This window comes from Amphibalanus amphitrite, unplaced genomic scaffold (genome assembly GCF_019059575.1).
Source record: "Amphibalanus amphitrite isolate SeventyFive unplaced genomic scaffold, NRLGWU_Aamphi_draft 001214F_arrow, whole genome shotgun sequence".
In the NCBI taxonomy this organism is placed as follows: domain Eukaryota; kingdom Metazoa; phylum Arthropoda; class Thecostraca; order Balanomorpha; family Balanidae; genus Amphibalanus; species Amphibalanus amphitrite.
In genome coordinates, this window is record NW_024882708.1 from 1 (window position 1) to 17,617 (window position 17,617).

General features: G+C 50.7%; 4 protein-coding genes across 9 annotated transcripts; 1 reads left to right on the top strand and 3 right to left on the bottom strand.

Annotated features, from left to right (window-relative positions):
• The first annotated feature begins 638 nt into the window (after nucleotides 1-638).
• On the top strand, nucleotides 639-1,235 carry LOC122371192. The gene has a single exon (XM_043347336.1). The coding sequence runs from the start codon at nucleotides 639-641 to the stop codon at nucleotides 1,233-1,235; it is 597 nt and encodes a 198-aa protein (XP_043203271.1).
• An 883-nt stretch (nucleotides 1,236-2,118) lies between these two features.
• LOC122371196 lies at nucleotides 2,119-5,270 on the bottom strand. The gene is made up of 6 exons (XM_043347345.1): nucleotides 5,074-5,270; nucleotides 4,471-4,636; nucleotides 3,691-3,879; nucleotides 3,175-3,351; nucleotides 2,685-2,864; nucleotides 2,119-2,310 (listed from the first exon to the last, which is right to left on the bottom strand). Exons 1-6 carry the CDS (start codon nucleotides 5,253-5,255, stop codon nucleotides 2,119-2,121), a joined length of 1,086 nt encoding a protein of 361 aa, XP_043203280.1. The 5' UTR covers nucleotides 5,256-5,270.
• A 460-nt stretch (nucleotides 5,271-5,730) lies between these two features.
• LOC122371200 (metaxin-2-like) lies at nucleotides 5,731-12,331 on the bottom strand. Of its 2 annotated transcripts, none has more exons than XM_043347349.1 (6): nucleotides 12,143-12,331; nucleotides 8,861-8,964; nucleotides 8,116-8,246; nucleotides 7,576-7,712; nucleotides 6,985-7,172; nucleotides 5,731-6,357 (listed from the first exon to the last, which is right to left on the bottom strand). In XM_043347349.1, exons 2-6 carry the CDS (start codon nucleotides 8,957-8,959, stop codon nucleotides 6,127-6,129), a joined length of 786 nt encoding a protein of 261 aa, XP_043203284.1. In that variant the 5' UTR covers nucleotides 8,960-8,964; nucleotides 12,143-12,331; the 3' UTR covers nucleotides 5,731-6,126. The 2 variants fall into 2 exon arrangements, with proteins under 2 accessions (XP_043203284.1, XP_043203285.1); XM_043347350.1 differs by having other exon boundaries at nucleotides 12,102-12,307.
• Nucleotides 12,332-14,273: 1,942 nt separating this feature from the next.
• LOC122371187 (death-associated protein 1-like) lies at nucleotides 14,274-16,698 on the bottom strand. Of its 5 annotated transcripts, none has more exons than XM_043347332.1 (4): nucleotides 16,391-16,698; nucleotides 16,010-16,081; nucleotides 15,361-15,475; nucleotides 14,274-15,231 (listed from the first exon to the last, which is right to left on the bottom strand). In XM_043347332.1, exons 2-4 carry the CDS (start codon nucleotides 16,050-16,052, stop codon nucleotides 15,066-15,068), a joined length of 324 nt encoding a protein of 107 aa, XP_043203267.1. In that variant the 5' UTR covers nucleotides 16,053-16,081; nucleotides 16,391-16,698; the 3' UTR covers nucleotides 14,274-15,065. The 5 variants fall into 5 exon arrangements, with proteins under 5 accessions (XP_043203267.1, XP_043203266.1, XP_043203264.1 ...); XM_043347331.1 differs by having other exon boundaries at nucleotides 16,589-16,681; XM_043347329.1 differs by having other exon boundaries at nucleotides 16,319-16,476.
• Nucleotides 16,699-17,617: the final 919 nt, after the last annotated feature.

A 17,617-nucleotide genomic window follows, 5' to 3' on the forward strand; every position in this document is an offset into this window, starting at 1 on the left:
CTTTAATTGGATTTATGGCGTGCAATGAACTAGGACTCGTTGCCTGCTTCCAGCCGGTAGGTGATGAAGAATGTAAATAACAGAATCTGCCACATAAGGGGTGTTGCAAGGAGGTCCGCTGTAATTGCTCCATAATTTTTCTCGGACATATGAACTGTTTTGACTATTAATCTTTGAATGCGATAAAGCGAAATCTAGCCGCACGAACACGTCGTTATGTAGGATAATAAGACAGCATGCCGTTTTAATAGGCGCCACTAAGTGGCTGACATGCATTCCATGACAGCAATGAAAAAGCGTGCTGGAGCGAGAGACCTACAGCCGAATTCATCGGTGCAAACATTCGATGGTCGATGTTTTCAAGAGGCGGCCGCACCAAGTCCTACGTCATGAAGGCAGCCGCTGCTCGGCCGGTGCGGCTGGCCGCCAGCCGGCGTCATCCCGTCACGGTCCGTCCGTCTGCTCTGGTTCCTCCGTCACCGGCGACCGGTGGCGGCACGTGAGACCGGCCCGGCGGCCCGCGGACCCGTCCGAAGGCCGCCGCCGCCGCCGCCGGGCGCGCGGGCCCCGCTACATAAGACGGCGCGCGCCGGCCGTCGGCATCACTCGACACCCGTCCTCCTACAGCCGCCGTCAGGATGTACAGACTTCTGGTAGTGTGCAGCCTGGCTGTGGCGTGCGCCGCGGCGCCCCAGCAGCGCGGCCTCTTCTCGGGCGACCCGGCCACGGCCGCCATCCTGGCCGAGACCCGCCAGGTGCGGCTGGACGGCAGCTCAGACGTGGCCTACGCCCAGGAGGACGGCGTGCTCTTCAAGGAGACCACCAGCGACGACGGCGAGCGCCGCGGCTCGTACGAGTTCATCGGCGACGACGGTCAGCTGTACCGCGTCGAGTACACGGCCGGCGCTGGTGGCTTCAAGGTGATCAGCAGCACGCACGTGGACGCCACTCCGGACCTGCCCAGCGGCCCGGAGCAGTATTACGAGCCGTCCCCGGTGCCGGCGCCCACACAGGTGCGTCAGCCGGTCCGTCAGCCGGTGCGCCAGCCGGTGCGCCAGCAGGTGCGCCAGCCCGTCACCTCGGCGTTCGAGATCAACTACAACCCGGCACGACAGGCGATCCCCGCCACCACCACCACCACGGAGAGCACCGTGCGTAAGAACTTCCACACCGGCAATGTGGCGCTGTCCCAGGACGGCCAGGGCTACGTCTACAGCTACACCCACACCGGCTGAGCTGGCCGTCTGACGGGTGCCAGCCGTCTGCTAGTCGAAGTTCGCCGAGCTGCTCCCGTCCAACAGCGGTCCCCTGTCTCATCTCATCACGTGCCTCCTTAGGGCCACTTCCGTCCGAAACTTCTGTTATCTGTCATCATGAAGTCATACGTTGGCTGTGGATATGTCCCACTTGACTGATATTGCTTACGCTTATCCAAGAGGTCTTGAGGAATCACTGGGCGGTTACCATCTTCGCAACTGTTCTGTCTCATGTCCATGCAAACGTGAAGTGTTTATCATGTGCAATAAACCAGAAAATCCCGATAACAGTAACAAAGTGTTTGATTTAAACGGAAAAGGAAGGGGAAAAAGAGGGATAAAGAGAAGGCAAAAATAGGTCCTCCTCCCTATCCAAGTTCTCTCCTCTGAGTAGTAAAGTAATCTTGCTCTCCTCTATCCCCGTTGGTGATAGCTGACGGACCTGATGCCGTGGTCGTGACTTGTCCCAACCAGACAACTCACTGATCAGTCACCCACGCACATTTCCAACCACATAATACAACTGACCTGAGATAATCCCTCGACCTATCCTCACAGTTACCAGCCCACTGACCTGAGGTCGTCCCCTGTCCGACTTTATCCGGCCGACTGACCTAAGGTCGTCTTCGACCTTCCCAGCCCACTTACTTGAGGTCGTCTCAGCCCACTAGCCTGAGGTTGCATCCGACCTTATCCACCCGACTAACCTGAGGTCGTCTACGACCTTATCCAACCGAATGGCCTGAGGTCATCTCTTATCCGACCTTACCCAGCCAACTGACCTGAGATCTTCCATCCGACCTTACCCAGCCGAGTGACCTGAGGTCTCCTACTCGACCTTACCCAGCAGACTGATCTCAGATCATCTGACTTCTGAGCCAACTGACCTGAGGTCATCTCCGCTCCGCCCGACTGACCTGTGCACCAGGTCGTCTCCGACCTTGTCGAGCTGCTCGTACCAGGCGTTCTCCAGGTCGAGGTACAGTCGCCGGTACGACTTGCAGTGCGCCGTCACCATGGTGCTCATAGAGTTCAGGATCTCGTACGCCTGGTCCTGTCGCACACACAGACCCAGGTGGTAATGGCGGCTGAAATGGCATGTAGTTATCTGATCCTTCCGACTCGGAGATGACCCGGCTCGTTGGTAGATTGACACCGGCCTGTCATTCGTCAGCATGCCTGCTACTGACCTTTGAAACGCTAACTTATATGCAACTGGCCTGCTATTGTCATTCGTCTACCGTCTCATTGGCAATTAGTTATCCGACCTACCACTCGCTGGTGATATGCTACCGACGTGCTATTCCTTCACGGACCTATCTATGATTCGTCGGTAACGTTTAATCGACATTTTATTCGTCCATCTACCGGCTTATACACCCCCGACTTATCTTTTGCCACTCGCCCATTTGTCATTCTCCTACGAACCTGCCACTCATCCACCGACTCGTCGGTGACGTGTTTGAGGAACAGGTCTGGCAGTCCGGTCACGTGCTCCCGGTAGTGTTGCCACACGGTGTCCATGCACGTCTCCAGCTCTGCCAGAGACGCCTCCACGTGACTCTCCACGGCGGCCGCCCGCAGGTACTCGGAGAGACGCTTCTCCGCCTGCCCGGAACGCAGGAGATGAGGGGGGCTAGGAGTTCGGGATAATAACATGGACATTGTAATTAAATGTTCGGTTTCGGAATGTGAAGGTTTGGTGAAGATTTCAAAGTTCTAGCAATGGCACAAATTGTAATGACCGTATAAATGAAAATCAATTGGCAGGAAGTACCTAAAGCATGGTCAATCGCCTTGCTCGTTATATGTGTGCGCCAGCCTCTCGGGGCTCTCACGCCCGCATTACGAGCACCCTGGGCAGCGGGCACACTGACTGAGAGCGCCCTGGAAGCTCCATAGACACCTTACCACTCACCTGCAGTATATTGAGCGTCCGCCAGGCGTCCCGGCGCACCTTCCACAGGTTCTTGAGCTTCTGCTTAGCCTCCACCTCAGCAGTGAGCCGGTTGAAGCGGAGCTCGGCGTACTGGCGCAGGTTACTGAGGATCATCTCGTTGAGCGCCACCGCCTCCAGCTCCAGCTGCTCCTCTACCTGAGGAGAGGAGAGGATCGTTCACGTCGCCGTGAGGTGAGACTGAATGGCAGGTAAGAGTGACTTCTGCGAGAAAAGCGGGCTGGCTCACGTTTTGATACATGGCACGCAAGCTGTTTTATTTTACCCGACTTTGTCCCAACTATTGTTCGGTGCGATTGGAACCCACTACGAGTAGATGCGTTTCTACATTTTCTCACTTTTTTTTGTTTTGTTGGGTTAGGCCCTTTCGGTCCAATGAGACCATTTCAGAGCCGGGAGGATAATAGGATATAGGGGGAGACATTGGTCTGGGCAGGCACCCTAGTGAGTCGCCGGGCTGAGCCCGTATTTTCTCACCTCGGCAGGCATCTTGTGAAACGCCCTGGTCAGGAGCGGATGGTACTTTTTGAACACGTCCCGGAGGCGCGCCGTGCGCTCCGCCTCTAGCGACATCTGTCGGCTGAAGCAGTCAGCTATGATCTCCTGCCTTGCCCGGTAGATAGCGTGCAGGTCTTCCATCAGGGTGGTGAAGTCTGCCGCCGAGTACTGCCGAAAGAGATCGGACCGGTTCGTTAGAGATGGACAGATCATATCACAGATCGGTGTTCTTTGACTAGCCGCCGGCCCAGCAACGGCACAAAGATACGGTAATCGGGAGCATCAAGAAACGACTTCTGGGAACTCATTTACAATTACATCAGCGATAATCAGGTCGAACAGTGAGTTAGATCAGGCACAAATTTATTGAAGAACCAGCAATGAAACGGTTCGTAATCAGGTCTAATTTGATATTTGATTCTCGATATGTGCTTCGACTTCGAGTATTTCGAAGTCAAAGTATATACCTACTGAGAATCAAATAAAGAATTAACAGATCACAAACATCAGAAATGAACGACCGCGGTCCGAAGTTCATGAGCAGAGGGGAAATAAGAGCTGCCCCTCGCGGCTCCTTGCACGGATAGATTCACTATTGGAAAACTTGCAAGTCATCGGCTGCACAGATCCTGCTCAGTCCGATATCAACCGGTGTTGTAAATACCAAATCGTACCCAGCTGTCGCTGTCCCTCGATATATCCCTGCATGCCCTCGATATATCTATCCCCTTGCTGTGTTGTACCGTGTCCGTATCGTACCGTGTTGAAGTGCTGCGGCTCGATCCGGCGTTTCCAGCGGACCAGATCGTCCTCGCCGTACCCCAGCAGTTTGGTCATCCGCCGCGCCTCCTCCACTGCCACCTGTTCGATGCGCGACTCGACCAGGCGCATCTCACGACGACGCTCCTGTTCTAGACGTACGAACCTGGTCGGGGGAGGAGGGGAGGGGAAGGTCACGGAGTGGAGGGGTCACAGGAGGGGGAATGGGGAGGTCGGGTTGGGTGGTTGGTTACACTGGCCAGGCCGGGGAAAGATCAGGTGGGTTGGGCATATATAAAACTTTGCCAACAAGCCCATCAAGCATGTCGATGATTTGTGGACGAGTTGGACTGGACTTCTGGCTCCGTAAAAAAATCTCACTTGATCGGATCCCCTTCTGGCTACAGCATAAACCTGACGCATCCAGTGAGGTCCTCGATAGGGCACGTCCTCGACAGATTTGAAAATACGACAAACGTCCTATAAACAGAGGCGGAGCTCTAGATAGCATTTTATACATGAAATAAAAAAGCACGCCTTTACGGCCCACAATAATCAGTACTCACTGAATCATCCGTTCCCGCTCGCTCCGACACCACTGACCTCTGTTTTCGGATGATGGCCACCCGTCCGACCACGCCGCCGCCGTCGTCGGCAGCGGCTCTGAGGTCCGACGAGGAGACGGCCCGCGGACCGGAGGCGGTGACCTGACCCGGGTCAGAGGGGTCACCGACCACCGGCAGGCCACGCACCTCCCAAACGTCCTCCAGCGGGCGCACAGACATGGTGTGCGGCGCCCGGGAGTGGAGGCGGTACTAGAGGAGAGGCGACATCTCCTGTGGCGAGATAGAGAGAGGTAGTGATTCGGCTGGCGGCAAGGTGGAGATTACAGGTGAATATTGACGGTTACTGGATTTCTAACAAAATATAGTGTGGGAAACATACATTACAGTACATCATGCAGAAAATAGAGTACTTTTCTCGATATGAAAACAGAAAATACGTCACAGTGTTTTATGCGTCAAAAATAAAATGTCTCAGATGCGCTAGAAAAAAGCAAAAAGTCAAAATATCGAATCTCGTGACAAAGCGCCGATTACGCCTTCGCTGAGGTTCGTTACATAGCATTCAGTGAGAATACAAAGGAACAAAATGGTGGTTTTGGTGGCGGTGAAGTGAAAACATGGGCCGTATTATAGGACACAGGAACTCTATGTTCAGCAATCGCATTCCTATCACCACCAATACAAATGTCACGACTCCTTTCGTTAAGATCCGTGTATTCCGTAGTCAACGAATATGCACGATCTCAACGATGGCTTCAAAGTCACAGACTCATCGCGAGTCCCAGGTATAACAACAAGACACACAACAATATACATCGCCAGCCAGCGGCCCTGGCAGTCTCAGACACCGCCTAACCCAAGACGAACTCCAATTCGCAACGGGTGACCTGACGACACTTCAAGCAGCACTGACGTATCACAAAGCCATTGCATTTCTACAAGAATATCTCAGCAAGCGATCACTACCCACGTCCTCCATTCACCTCAAAAGTCCGCTTCATAACCCTCTCACACTCTCTCCAGTCTCTCCCTCGCTCTCTCTCTACTCTGCCGACGGTCGAGCGACGCCTTCCGTCGCGGCTCTATCGCCCTAGCCGATGATCTCGATTCCCTTGAAGTACTCTGCGTCCACGTGGTTGGTGAGCCGCACCAGGTTGCTGTAGCCGTTGACTATGCTGGCCAGCCGGGTGTCCTGCAGCGGTGTAGTGATGATGGTGTACAGGTGGCCGTACACCAGGGCGTCCAGCGGGGTCGGCTGGCTGCCGAAAAAGTACGTCTCCCGACCGAGACGCTCCGAGAGCGCGCGGCAGCACGTGTCCACCTGATGGAGAGAAGAGAGGAATGTTAGCGGGGAATGAAGAGGCGATAAGAAGGGGTTAACGAGGGAGGTGGGGAATCGGTTAAGAAGGACAGGACAGGACTTCAAGGAGCGTTAGTGTCAGTAAGAGGAATGAATCAGTGGAGGGTGAGTGGGCGAAGGGCTGAAGAAGCCGAGGCCGTGAGGCGGGATGAGCTGGACTGATGCTGAGGGAGACGAGTTGATGAGCGCAGGCACATGGGTCAAAACCGATGCGTTCAAATGCTGCAGCTGCAAGTGTGTGGCAATGCAACTGATAAGCCGATCTAAACTGCTGATTAACTGTCGAAGTTCGCTATCTACGAGTATCACGCAGGATAAAAGACCAAAACACGCTTATCGAAAAGCACATTCATAAAAAATTGACAGTCCATAATGCCACTCCCCGCGACTCGTCAGAGAATCCACACATTGTCTCGAAAGCTCATGAACTTGGGTAATAGCTGATCCAATGGCCATTGACCAGCTTTACCGTCAACTCACCGCAATAACTAGCAGAAGCTCGCAATGGAGCAGCTCAGAATTCAAAGAGCTTACAAATCCCTATATCCCTCCCTCTGCTTTGCCTTGCACTTTTCTCTTCCCCCTCACCTCCGCGTATACGGCATCCAGCGATTTGTCAGCCCACTGGAGCGCCTGCAGCCGTGCTGCCATCTTGCGTCGGCGGAGCCAGGTGAGAACGCCGCCCAGCGGCCACGGCTGGAACGAGCCGTAGCGGGGCGCCGTGACCGTCTCGAACGTCTCACCGTCCAGCCAGGACAGGTAGAGCTCGGCGTTACCTGCAGACACGGGTGGGCACGGTTAATAGAGGTCGCACACCTACCGTAGCGATGATTTTTTGGGATATTTTTGGAGCTGAATTCATTGCATAATATATGGGTGGTACTCGCTAGAATACCTACTTGGCCACAAACCGGAAGCGTTTCACGAAAATGACATAATTTGTGGGAAGAATCACGAAGTGTTCCAACTTTTTTAACATCTTGCACTACGTAGCACAACATGGCATCGTATTTCACAGATATATTTACGATGCTACCGAGTAGACGTTTTATTGGAAATGAGATCATAGATTATCCACGAAACGCGCGGAAACATCGGCGACGTTTAGAAAAATAGAGGAAGAACTCAAACCCGCCGACAAGCACGTGGTTACCGCCTCCGTCCGCCGGTAGCACCCACCGAGGATGTTGTGCACGAGCGATATGAATGCCTGCATGTCCGCCTGCTGCTTGCTGTCCAAGCTATTCAGCACGACGCCCTTCTTGGTGACAAACGCCACGATCGGGTCGAACTCGGAGATGACGAATTTGCCGCACCTGTCAACATGCCAAACATGTCAATACCTAGGAAAAGAGATAGTCGATTTTAGAGAAAATAATCTAATGTTCATTCAGACGCACTTACAAAACAGGCCTGCGCCTGACGCATTGCAAGGGGCCGGAACAGGTCCCGTAGTCCAAAGCGGATTACACTATGTCTCTTGTCCAATCGAATACAGCTAGGCCCCTTGGCGCAGGACGTGCACTCGCTAGGTCTGGCCAAGGGAGCTATGTCGAGGATTCGCATTGGCTTAGGTAAAATCAGCTTCTGCCTCGCGAAATAACGGTGAAGAAATACAGATCACCAAACTGGACACACGCCCTAAGGACAACAGCCTATCCCCCGAAACCCCGGAAAGTTCACCGAACGGAGCAACATTCACAGTCCCGCTTCACGCACCTGAGCAGCGGCACGCGGCCGGAGGGAGACATGTTCTCGGCGTTGGCCCGCTGCTCGACCGTGTACTCGAGGTTACACATGCGCAGGAACGCCTGGACGGCCACACACTGGGCGCTATCGGCCAAAAGGATCTGTCGGCACACCCGCGTGGGGTAATGGTCAGACGGGGGGGGGGGCAGCCGTGGGTTGTGGTCAGACCGAGGGGTAAGACAACGAGGCTAGAGTTCAGACCGAACGGGTAGTGGTCATATCGCATTTCGCAGTTGGGTAGAGATCAGAACGAGAAGTATGTGCTCAGATCAAGATATTATGTACAGGGCGCTGGGTGGAAGTATTTCTGTGTCGGTAAAGAGAGGTTTAGTAACATGTTCAACGTTTAATGAAAAAGTACAACTATATGTATTTGTGATGTGTAGCCCACAGGAGGAAGGAAAGAAAATATGTTAGCGTTTTACGTCACTTCCATAGCACTGAAATTGGACAGTTACATTAAACAATAACAGCAGATAACATTTATGCCATGTTTATTATGTTCATGTTTATTATGTGCCATGTTGAGAACAAACCCTTGTCATATTTATGAGTACAGCCTGCATTTGGTAGCCATTGGTCCGGCCAAAGCGTAGCACGTGGCTCACACATCAGTTCTGTGATGATGGTGTGGTAACTGATTCATTGCGCCCCACACACCTACCTGTTCTGTGATGTAGGGTGGTAACTGATTCCCTAAGCCCCACACACCTACCTGTTCTGTGATGTAGGGTGTATAGAGGACGGCGTCCGGGGCCCAGGGCTCCGACGCCGCCATCTCGATGGAAAGACACTCCGTCAGCGCTGTCGGCATCGTGGCTGAAAAAGGCAGACATTGTCACATTAGTTGGTTCTCAAAGCTTGAAGAAACGGCACATATGATAAAGAAAATATATATTAAAAGCAAGAAAAATGTAGAAAGAAACAAAGGCGGCTTGGCCTCACGCTCTAGACATACATAGCTCCAGCCTTCTTTCCGATGCATCCTGTCCCTATGGTTGTGTGTTATAAAAAATTTACGCTATGATTGAAAAAAAAATGTTGGGTCTAACGTGGGGGTGAAAAATGTGATGTATAGCTGGCTAGTGGCTGATCTATTCGGCCACCTGAACTTACAGCACTGGTTGGCCATAAGCCGATCACCCGTTGGTTAATTCAAAACTGCACACAGCATCGATCAGGTGTCAGCACGTCATGCTTACAAGAACAATGTTCCGGTACCACGGAAACATCATCAGCTGCGGTATCGGTATAAAAAAATGATATTTCTGTTTGTCAAAAATGGCATCGCTGATAATAGGGGAGAGTGGGGTAAGATGCCCAGGGTGGGAAAGACGCCCCACCCCCTCTAGCGGGGAAACAAAGAATCGAACCTAGAAATTAATGTTCTTAGCGTAAAGCGGAAGCCTGCCTTGTTAACTGCACAAAAATTTGCGAAACTCAGTTGGGCAACGGCTGGTTGGTAATCGCATGTTTTTTATTTGCTGCTTTCAAAAAATATTTTGGTGTCAAAACATTGTAAATATCAAAGAAGGTAGATATTTTTGCGTCCCTTGCTATAGTCGTGATACATTAACATGCGTGTACTGTGTCCCAAACAGTTTGTTTCAGGGTGTAGTTTTATGGCTAACAAATTGTGCTGATTTAATGTTACTTCGGTACCTTGGGGTAAGATGCCCCCTGTCCTGATGGGGAAAGACGCCCCCCTAAATCCGTAGGCTGTCCTTCAAGCAGCCCGTCAAATAATTTATTACATACTTGTGATGAGAGACAAAAGCCGATCTGGGACTATTGAGAGTCCGGTACGGTCCGGTGCTCCCCATGCCGGTCTCTCGGCCCACTTGGCGACTTTTTGGGCGGCATCTGACTCTGAGAGCCCTCACGACGGCCTCTGTAGGCCCCATTATTGCCTCCAGGGCCCCTCACGACATCCTTTGAGGGCTCCCACGTTGCCTCCACGGGCCGCGCTGGCATCTGAGGTCCCCACGATGGGCTCGAGGGCCCTCAAGCATCATGAAGACCTATAAGGGCCCCACAGTGGTCTTCGAACGCCACCACGGAGGCTTGTTTGGCCACGCTGGACTATGATGGCCCTAACGATGACCTCTGAAACCCCTTACGACTACTTTTGAGGGCCCTTACGTTGACGTTTGGTGTCTACTGCAGGCTCGAAGGGACTACTGATTCGTTCAGGCGATTCACGTGCCTATTAATGTCACTTATAGTGCAGGGGGCATCTTACCCAACGCCAGGGGGCGTCTTTCCCACCCTGTGGGGTAAGATGCCCCCTTTCACTTCTTCAGGAAAATGCTTAATAGCAAAAAAAGTTATCATATTTCAGGCACAAAAGTGTGATATTTTTGGAGAAAAATGATGTCGGCTTCCGTTGAAACTCCAAGTTTTGGCTTTCCGATCGTCATTTTCGAATAATATATGACAAAGTAAAACCCTGGGCATCTTTCCCCACTCTCCTCTAGACACTTCACAGGGAGGAAGACGGTTTGTCACAAAAGACTTCCGAGAATTATCCACTGCTTACGGGTTATGTTACCAAGTTACTGATCTGATCCTAATTACTGCCCTCAGGGGGATGGAGGCTATGGAGCAGCTGAGCAAGCAGCGGCAGCAGATGAAACGGTGCCAGGAGCTACATGACCGGCATATTCTGGCACTGATGGCTTACAGGACTGCCCTGCAGTCGAGTCAACGGTCTGGCACCGACACAGCTCCTGATGGGGCGCACGCTGCACACTCGTCTACCGAGCTCTCCGAGTCTCCAAACTTTCTACGGGATATTTGGCGGGTAGCTAACAAAACTGACATTGAAGCCGAAAGGCAGATAGAGGGTTAACTGTCACGGTCAGAAGCCTGTAGCTGAGCTGGCTAGGGCTGACCCGCGGCACATGTTGGGGGCATCCCTGATTACAAGCGGGGAGGTGGTGTTCTCGGATGCATAGTTGATGTGAAACTGGGAGGGCGAAGCTAGGTGAATTGCAGTCGCCACTGTCCAGGGTCTGGAATCGATACCATCTGGCGAGTGCACCAGCATCACTAGCACATTTTTCCTGTCCCGTAGATGGTCACACAGCCAGTTGCCTGCAGTCGGAAGAAATGGGCAGACAAGAGTAATGGACTGGGTCACGTTTCCCATATTTTCCCATGCCAAAGGAGTGGGTCGGTGGAAGCCAAGTGAGTCACTTCAGGAAGTTACAAAGCAGACAACTGGGGTCGCAGAACAGCAAGGGTGCTGCAGGGCTGCAAATGGGCAGGTTTATTCCACCTCCTTATGCCCAGCCACCTTGTCTACAAAAAACAATGCTGAAATATATAGGTAGGTACCAATGGGCTGGGTGGACTAATTGGTGGGTCGAGACCGAGTTGCTACACCAAGCTGAACCGTCGTCTACATTGAAAATTTAGGAACTTGAACTTGTAAATACAATGCTGTATTTTCACACCTGTCTATTTTATACTGTTTCATAGCTCGCTATCTTTTATGAAGGGTGAGATGTGCCAGCTTGTGCCTGCACAGTATAAGTATATCATGTGTGCTGACCCACTGACTGGCTGTAGAGGTGTCAGTGGTTAGAGGCCAGCAAAGTGACAGTGGCAGGCACAGGACAAGGTTGAGTAGAGCCAATGCAGAATATGAACTACAGTGACAGTACACAAGTGTGACATGCAAGAGTGGGGCCTGCGGCAGGCAAAAGCTGCGCAAGTGGAGATCCGCAATGCTTCACTTTTGTTGTTATCAAGTAAAAGTCCTTGCCCCTGCCTCAAAGCAACCAGGAAATAAAGGCACCTGTTTCACAAATATCAAGAGGGTCATGATTTATTGTAAAATGTTATCTTGAATCTTCTAATGTTCAACACAGACATCGGTAAACGAAAATGAAAATGGTAAAAGCAGGTCGATATCTATATTTCCTTTGACAGAAAGCTTACAGCTCGCTCACCATGAGAAATGTAATCCCAGATAATTGTTTGAAATACGTACAGATTTCAACCTCAGGACAAAAAAGCTGGATAGCTCCTCTTGAAATGAGAGTAACAACTAAAAATATTTCCAATTATTTCTACAATTCGCTCCCAAATCCACACAAAGTTCGCCAAACATTTTCGCCAATTTCTGTAGCACGCGCGCCAGAATTGAGGTTTATGTATTTGTCTTCGAAATAAGAGCCCCTTTGGTTGGTTGCTTTAGAGCGGCAACTTTACTTTTGAAACAATGAGCTGCCATTTAGGGCCTTGGAGCTGCCGACAATATTATTATAATAAATACAACAAAAGCACCTAGCGATTCTGCCTATAGATGGCCTTGGATTCTGCATTCGGACGTAGGGGAGAGTGGGGCACATTCGTGCATGGGGCACATTCGTTTTCAGCAGTTTATGGGAACACGAGTGACTGCACGAGCTCAAGGTAAATTATGGAAATATGTCTATCATTGCCGTCCTTCGTTCACCGTAGAAGACAACACTGTACCTGCTGTCATGCTTGATAAAAACGCAAATTTGTAATATTCGTGAGCTTTCCAAACTTTTCTCATATCATCCATTTTCGTGATCCTGACTCGGAAATGTGGTTCAGCTTTTCAAAATTGGGGGTGAAGAAGCCCACTCTATTCACGGAACTGCTGCAAACTTGTTTGTTGAAAAAGTGTCATTTTTTCAAAAAGAAATTTTGAAATATATTACTAATAACGTTGTGGGGCAGGTTCGTGTACGCACTGCCTGGGGGCACATTCGTGCATATTTTTGCTAGTTTTTGCGATTTATTGACTTTATCTGTAGTAGGTTTCTCTAATGACGCTCGCCTGACTCAGTCTCGACTGCTTGCGACGTCGTGACGAGCAATTCACGCGAACTTGGCGAGGTCACGGAGGCCGGCAGTTGGCACATTCTTGTTGGCCAGCCCATTCTTTCTACATTTGTTGTGCAATGCATTCTTGTCGAAAGGAATCAAGTGAAATGACCCCCTGCCAATTTCCTTTGGTAAATTTCTGGTAATGCCCGGTAATTTCTCGAATTTTGCCGGGTGAACGGAAGTGCCCCATCTCTTGAACGAATGTGCCCCATAGGTGGGGCAGTTTCGTGCAAATGTTCAGAGTTAATAAAAGTCATTTTTTTCTAATGGAAGCAATAATTTTATAGGATAACTTTTAAAGAGGAAAACTATCTGCAATAGTTCGTTTCCATACTACAATCAACAATTTTGCCATTGCACTAACCAAAGAACAGATATATGGGTTTATCCATTTTTTGCACGAATGTGCCCCACTCTCCCCTACTGTAATCAAGCACAGGCTGAGATGTTACTGCAGGAGACCTTTCGCTTGCACCCTAGCCCTAACCTACACCCAAACACCTTCCTCAGCAAACGATAAACGCATAAATTATAGCTAGCTACGACTTGGCTACGACTAGAGTCACGCTCTAACCGTAACGTCCCTGTGGCCTGTGGATAGCAACGCTCCACACAAGCGTCCTAAAATACAGCTTACAAAACAAATATGCAACCTCCGAACACCGCCCCCAACTGAAATAGACGCCCTCGTTGTGACGGACATAATTTCGCTGTTATTTCCGTCATAGGTTATTCACTATCTATTCCCCAACATTCTCGAAATAATCGGTTGCTTGTTCAACTGCCAAGGCCACACTGCCGGCCCTGCTCCCCACGGTAACCAGCTGCAGTTCCGCTTTGTTTACCGACCACGAGATCCACGCTACACAAAAACCGGTCTAGCCAGCCCCGGCATCTGTCACGGGCAGTCCGGTACGCCGAGAGCGCCGGGACTAGAATCATCCTCAGCGACTCGCCCTCGTACCGAACTACCGAGGCTGGCCGGCGCCGGGAGTTGCCGTAGTGTTGCAATCGTTTCCCCTCCCCAGCGTCGGGTGCGCGTGGGGGTCGTTGCCTGCCCGGCGTGCCAAGGTCGGTGGGCCGCGTGGTCGCCGCCGCCGCCTCTGCCGTCGGCCCGGCGATCGATACCGGAGGCGCGGGTGGGCCGTCCGCGGCCGGGCACTCCGAGCGAGCGTCACACGGCCGGACCACGACCCCACCGCGCCGCAGCAACCGTCACAGCAGTCTGCGCCAGCCGCCAGACCACACTCACAAACACCGTAGGAATTTTACCGTCTTTATTGACACAAACCGCCTCGCAGGGGCGGGACCAGGCCCCGCCCCGCGGGCCCGCGACCCCTCGCCATGCGCAGAGACAATTGGTTCCCAAAGGCCGTCTGACGACCCGAAGAATTGGGCCCCCGCCCATGGCGCTCCCTTCGGCCGGAGACAAACAGTCAACGTGGCCGGCAGCGGGGAGAGGGCGGCACCAGGAGATGGGGGACGCTCGGAGCGCCGTATGGCTGTTCTCAGACTCTGACCCGTGTAGACATGGACAGATCTTAGTTCTCCGGAATGAATACACCGCAACATATCATGAACCGTCCAACTCAACTATTGCTATTTTATAAACTATTATGAGAGGCAGTGGATATCCAATGACAAACCCTGTGGGTAAAGCGATAGATGAACAACTTCGAAATGGTGTTCAGGAGCTTTCAAGTGAAATCCGAGTCTGCCCTTGTGAGCTTCAAAGTTTAGCAGTTCTGCAATCCCAAACACAAAAGACAATACCCAAAGACACAAGTTGGAAGTAGAGCCAACACCACAATAAAAAAATATCCAAAGAATAATCGCCGCACTCTTTATACCCACTAACCACTACTTATTATACCATTCCATATTCACCGGTCCTCACATTCGGAGAATAAAGCTCACAGGCAGCCCACACGTTGAGAACACCTCTGAAACCAAGAGAGCAAAGCCATGCTTCGGGCCGCGTTTCGGCGAAGGGTCGTGTCGCGCCCGGCGGCCGGTGACCGGCCGGCCGGAGCTCAAAGGGCAAGATCGGCCGCTCACTGCTTGGTGGGCTGGTGGATAAAGTGGCCCTGCTGTGACGGCCGCGGCTGGATGTGCGTCGGCTTGGGCTTCTCGTGGATGTGTTTGACGGCTTCAGTGGGGAACTCCCGGCTGTTGCCGTCCGGCACCGGCTGCCCGGAGGTCACCGTCAGCTTCGGCGGGCTACCAGAGCAGGACCAGGGAGTCAGTATCTCAGTGGTCAGGAGTGGAAGCCAATGGTGTAGGAAGTTTCAGATTAAACTATATATGAGCACACAAAACACACACTGTAGGACTACCATACAACTTTACCTCTGTGAAAACATCCCCACTGCCTGTGTCGAGTCCACAGCAGCAGGCTCCTTGCTCTCACCCTCACTGTCCCTGTGAGGCTTCTTCTGTACCACGCGGGCACCTCCAACTTTCACTGTAAAACAACAGTCACAGGTCCAATATGGGTTAAGATTTTATCTCCAGTTTCACAGAGATGACATGAAAAAAATCTTAAGTAGATAAAGCAGTGATGACATTTTATTTTGTTCAGTACCAACATGAGAATACCAAAAACAAACAGCAATAATGCATCCCATACCAATGAACTTGACAACACAACCTTCATCATTCATAGTAACTGATACACTTGCTTCAAAACATCTTTGATGCAAACTGCAAAGCAAATGCCAGAGGTGTAGTTCTCATGCATATGCTTCAATCCGATGACTGAATAAAAATCTTTATCCAGATCCCATTGGATCATACATGCTGCTGCACTTATTTGTCAAAAGTTCAAAAAAAAATCATCCAGATGTGATTTTTTCTTTGGAATCATCCATTTGGAATTTAGATCTCAACAAAATTTCTTCAGACACCTTATGAAAGTTCAATGATTTTATACAAACATGCCTTCAATCTAACTGAAGAACACCTTATGGTTGGTTAGTAAAATGACAATTTAGCTTACCAGCTGGGCTGTGACCAGCAGCCTTCGGTTCTTCATCAGCCATGATTAGTTGCTTCAAACAAATTCAATGATCTAAAAAGCAATGAAAAAGTCAACCGCAAGACAGTGGAGCTATTACTCAATGAACAAGCATGTTAGGTCGAAATGATCATTTGGATTCCCATAAAGACAAGGGCCCTTAAATAACACTGAATGAAGTTGAAGTGAGTGCCTTGCTAAGAACAATAACAGCATCAAACCAGGAAGACTCTGCCTGAACCTCAAAGATATATGCAACTTATAGTGGATTAAAATGTCATATGCCATCACCGGAGCCAATTCTCGAACAAAAGACGTGCCTGAAAATTGAAATCAAAATGGCTATTTCCGCTGTTTCCTTACTACGTGTTGATGGTAAATGCCGCAGTGAGTCAATTTTGTGCAACACATTACACGTGCAAGTTGCATAGTCGTCCAATGGAAAAGCATTTGACCCGCCCAACGAGATTTGTCAGCTGATCGCTTCAATTTTCGGCATTTATTCGGGGATAATTCTTACAGTCATTTTATCAAAATTGAAAATATGCTCAGTCTTTTTACCTCACACTGAGTTTACGAAATTGCAGTACAAATTTAACTAAAAAAAAGTTTTAAAAGTATAATTGCGACGACTAAAGCTCAACAACACGACATTTTCGTCACATTTTCGTAAGGTTTCGGAAGCGAGTCAGCTGAGTAAGCTGTAAAGCTGACAAATAAGAATGAACATCCCAATGCAAGATATTTATTGCAATGTGCTGCAGAAAAGATGCTATGCGCCGCTGGCCAGCGTTGCAATATTTTTCATGTAAGATTCGTTTCAATTTTTCGAAAGAAAATGGTTTTGATGCCGTTGCTAACAAATTTGTACTAGAAAAATACAAAAGTAAATTTTCCAAGCATATGAAGATAATCTTTGTTCATTTTGTTCCGAATGAATGTTATTGCTTATTGCGTAATGCATACAAATTATGTAACACACGTTGAGCTGAAGATGCCTTCTAATTCATCATTGTATCCATGAAATTCTCGGTATATACCCAGTAAACATGCCTCGGCCGACGTCGGGGTGACGTCGGCAACTCGGCATCGGCATGCCGACGTCGGCCCGACGTCGGTCCAACCTCGGCACGACGTCGGCTGGATGTCGGATATGCCCGCATGTTCCGACGTCCAGCCGAGGTCCAGCCGACGTCGGGCCGACGTCGGACCGAGATCAATTGCTGAGGTCCAGCCGACGTCGGGCCGACGTTGGGGCGACGTCGTACCGACATCGGCCGCTGTTTTGACCGTTTAAATAATATAAAATACATGTTTCATGTTTCATAAAGAGCCTCTGTATCCAAAATATCCTCAGGAAACTCAAATCTTCCTCCACGCCGCAACCCCCTGATCCGGACTGGACGGGAAACTTTATCCATTTGGGATTGCCCGTAAGCCGAGCTCGCCCGTAGCCGGGTGCGGTGAGTGCTTGGGGACTGCTCGGCCTATCCTTTGGTCAGGCTCAGCCCCGGCAACTCATCAGGGCCGGGCCCAGTTCATATAGAAAGGCCAGTCGGCAAGTGTCACTTTGCCAAAGTGCCACTTATC

Coding starts and splice junctions, on each gene's coding strand:
- LOC122371196 (XM_043347345.1), bottom strand. CDS start 5,255: ATGTCTGTGCGCCCGCTGGAGGACGTTTGGGAGGTGCGTGGCCTGCCG. Junction 3,880..4,470: donor AGCCGCAGCACTTCAACACG/GTACGATACGGA, acceptor CTCTTTCGGCAG/TACTCGGCGGCAGACTTCAC. Junction 2,865..3,174: donor GGACGCTCAATATACTGCAG/GTGAGTGGTAAG, acceptor CGTTCCGGGCAG/GCGGAGAAGCGTCTCTCCGA.
- LOC122371187 (XM_043347332.1), bottom strand. CDS start 16,052: ATGGCTGATGAAGAACCGAAGGCTGCTGGTCACAGCCCAGCTG. Junction 15,476..16,009: donor TGCTGGTCACAGCCCAGCTG/GTAAGCTAAATT, acceptor GTTGTTTTACAG/TGAAAGTTGGAGGTGCCCGC. Junction 15,232..15,360: donor GTGGGGATGTTTTCACAGAG/GTAAAGTTGTAT, acceptor CTGCTCTGGTAG/CCCGCCGAAGCTGACGGTGA.
- LOC122371192 (XM_043347336.1), top strand. CDS start 639: ATGTACAGACTTCTGGTAGTGTGCAGCCTGGCTGTGGCGTGCGCCGCG.
- LOC122371200 (XM_043347349.1), bottom strand. CDS start 8,959: ATGCCGACAGCGCTGACGGAGTGTCTTTCCATCGAGATGGCGGCGTCG. Junction 7,713..8,115: donor GGCCGCGTGCCGCTGCTCAG/GTGCGTGAAGCG, acceptor GCATGTTGACAG/GTGCGGCAAATTCGTCATCT. Junction 6,358..6,984: donor TGGATGCCGTATACGCGGAG/GTGAGGGGGAAG, acceptor TCTCTCCATCAG/GTGGACACGTGCTGCCGCGC.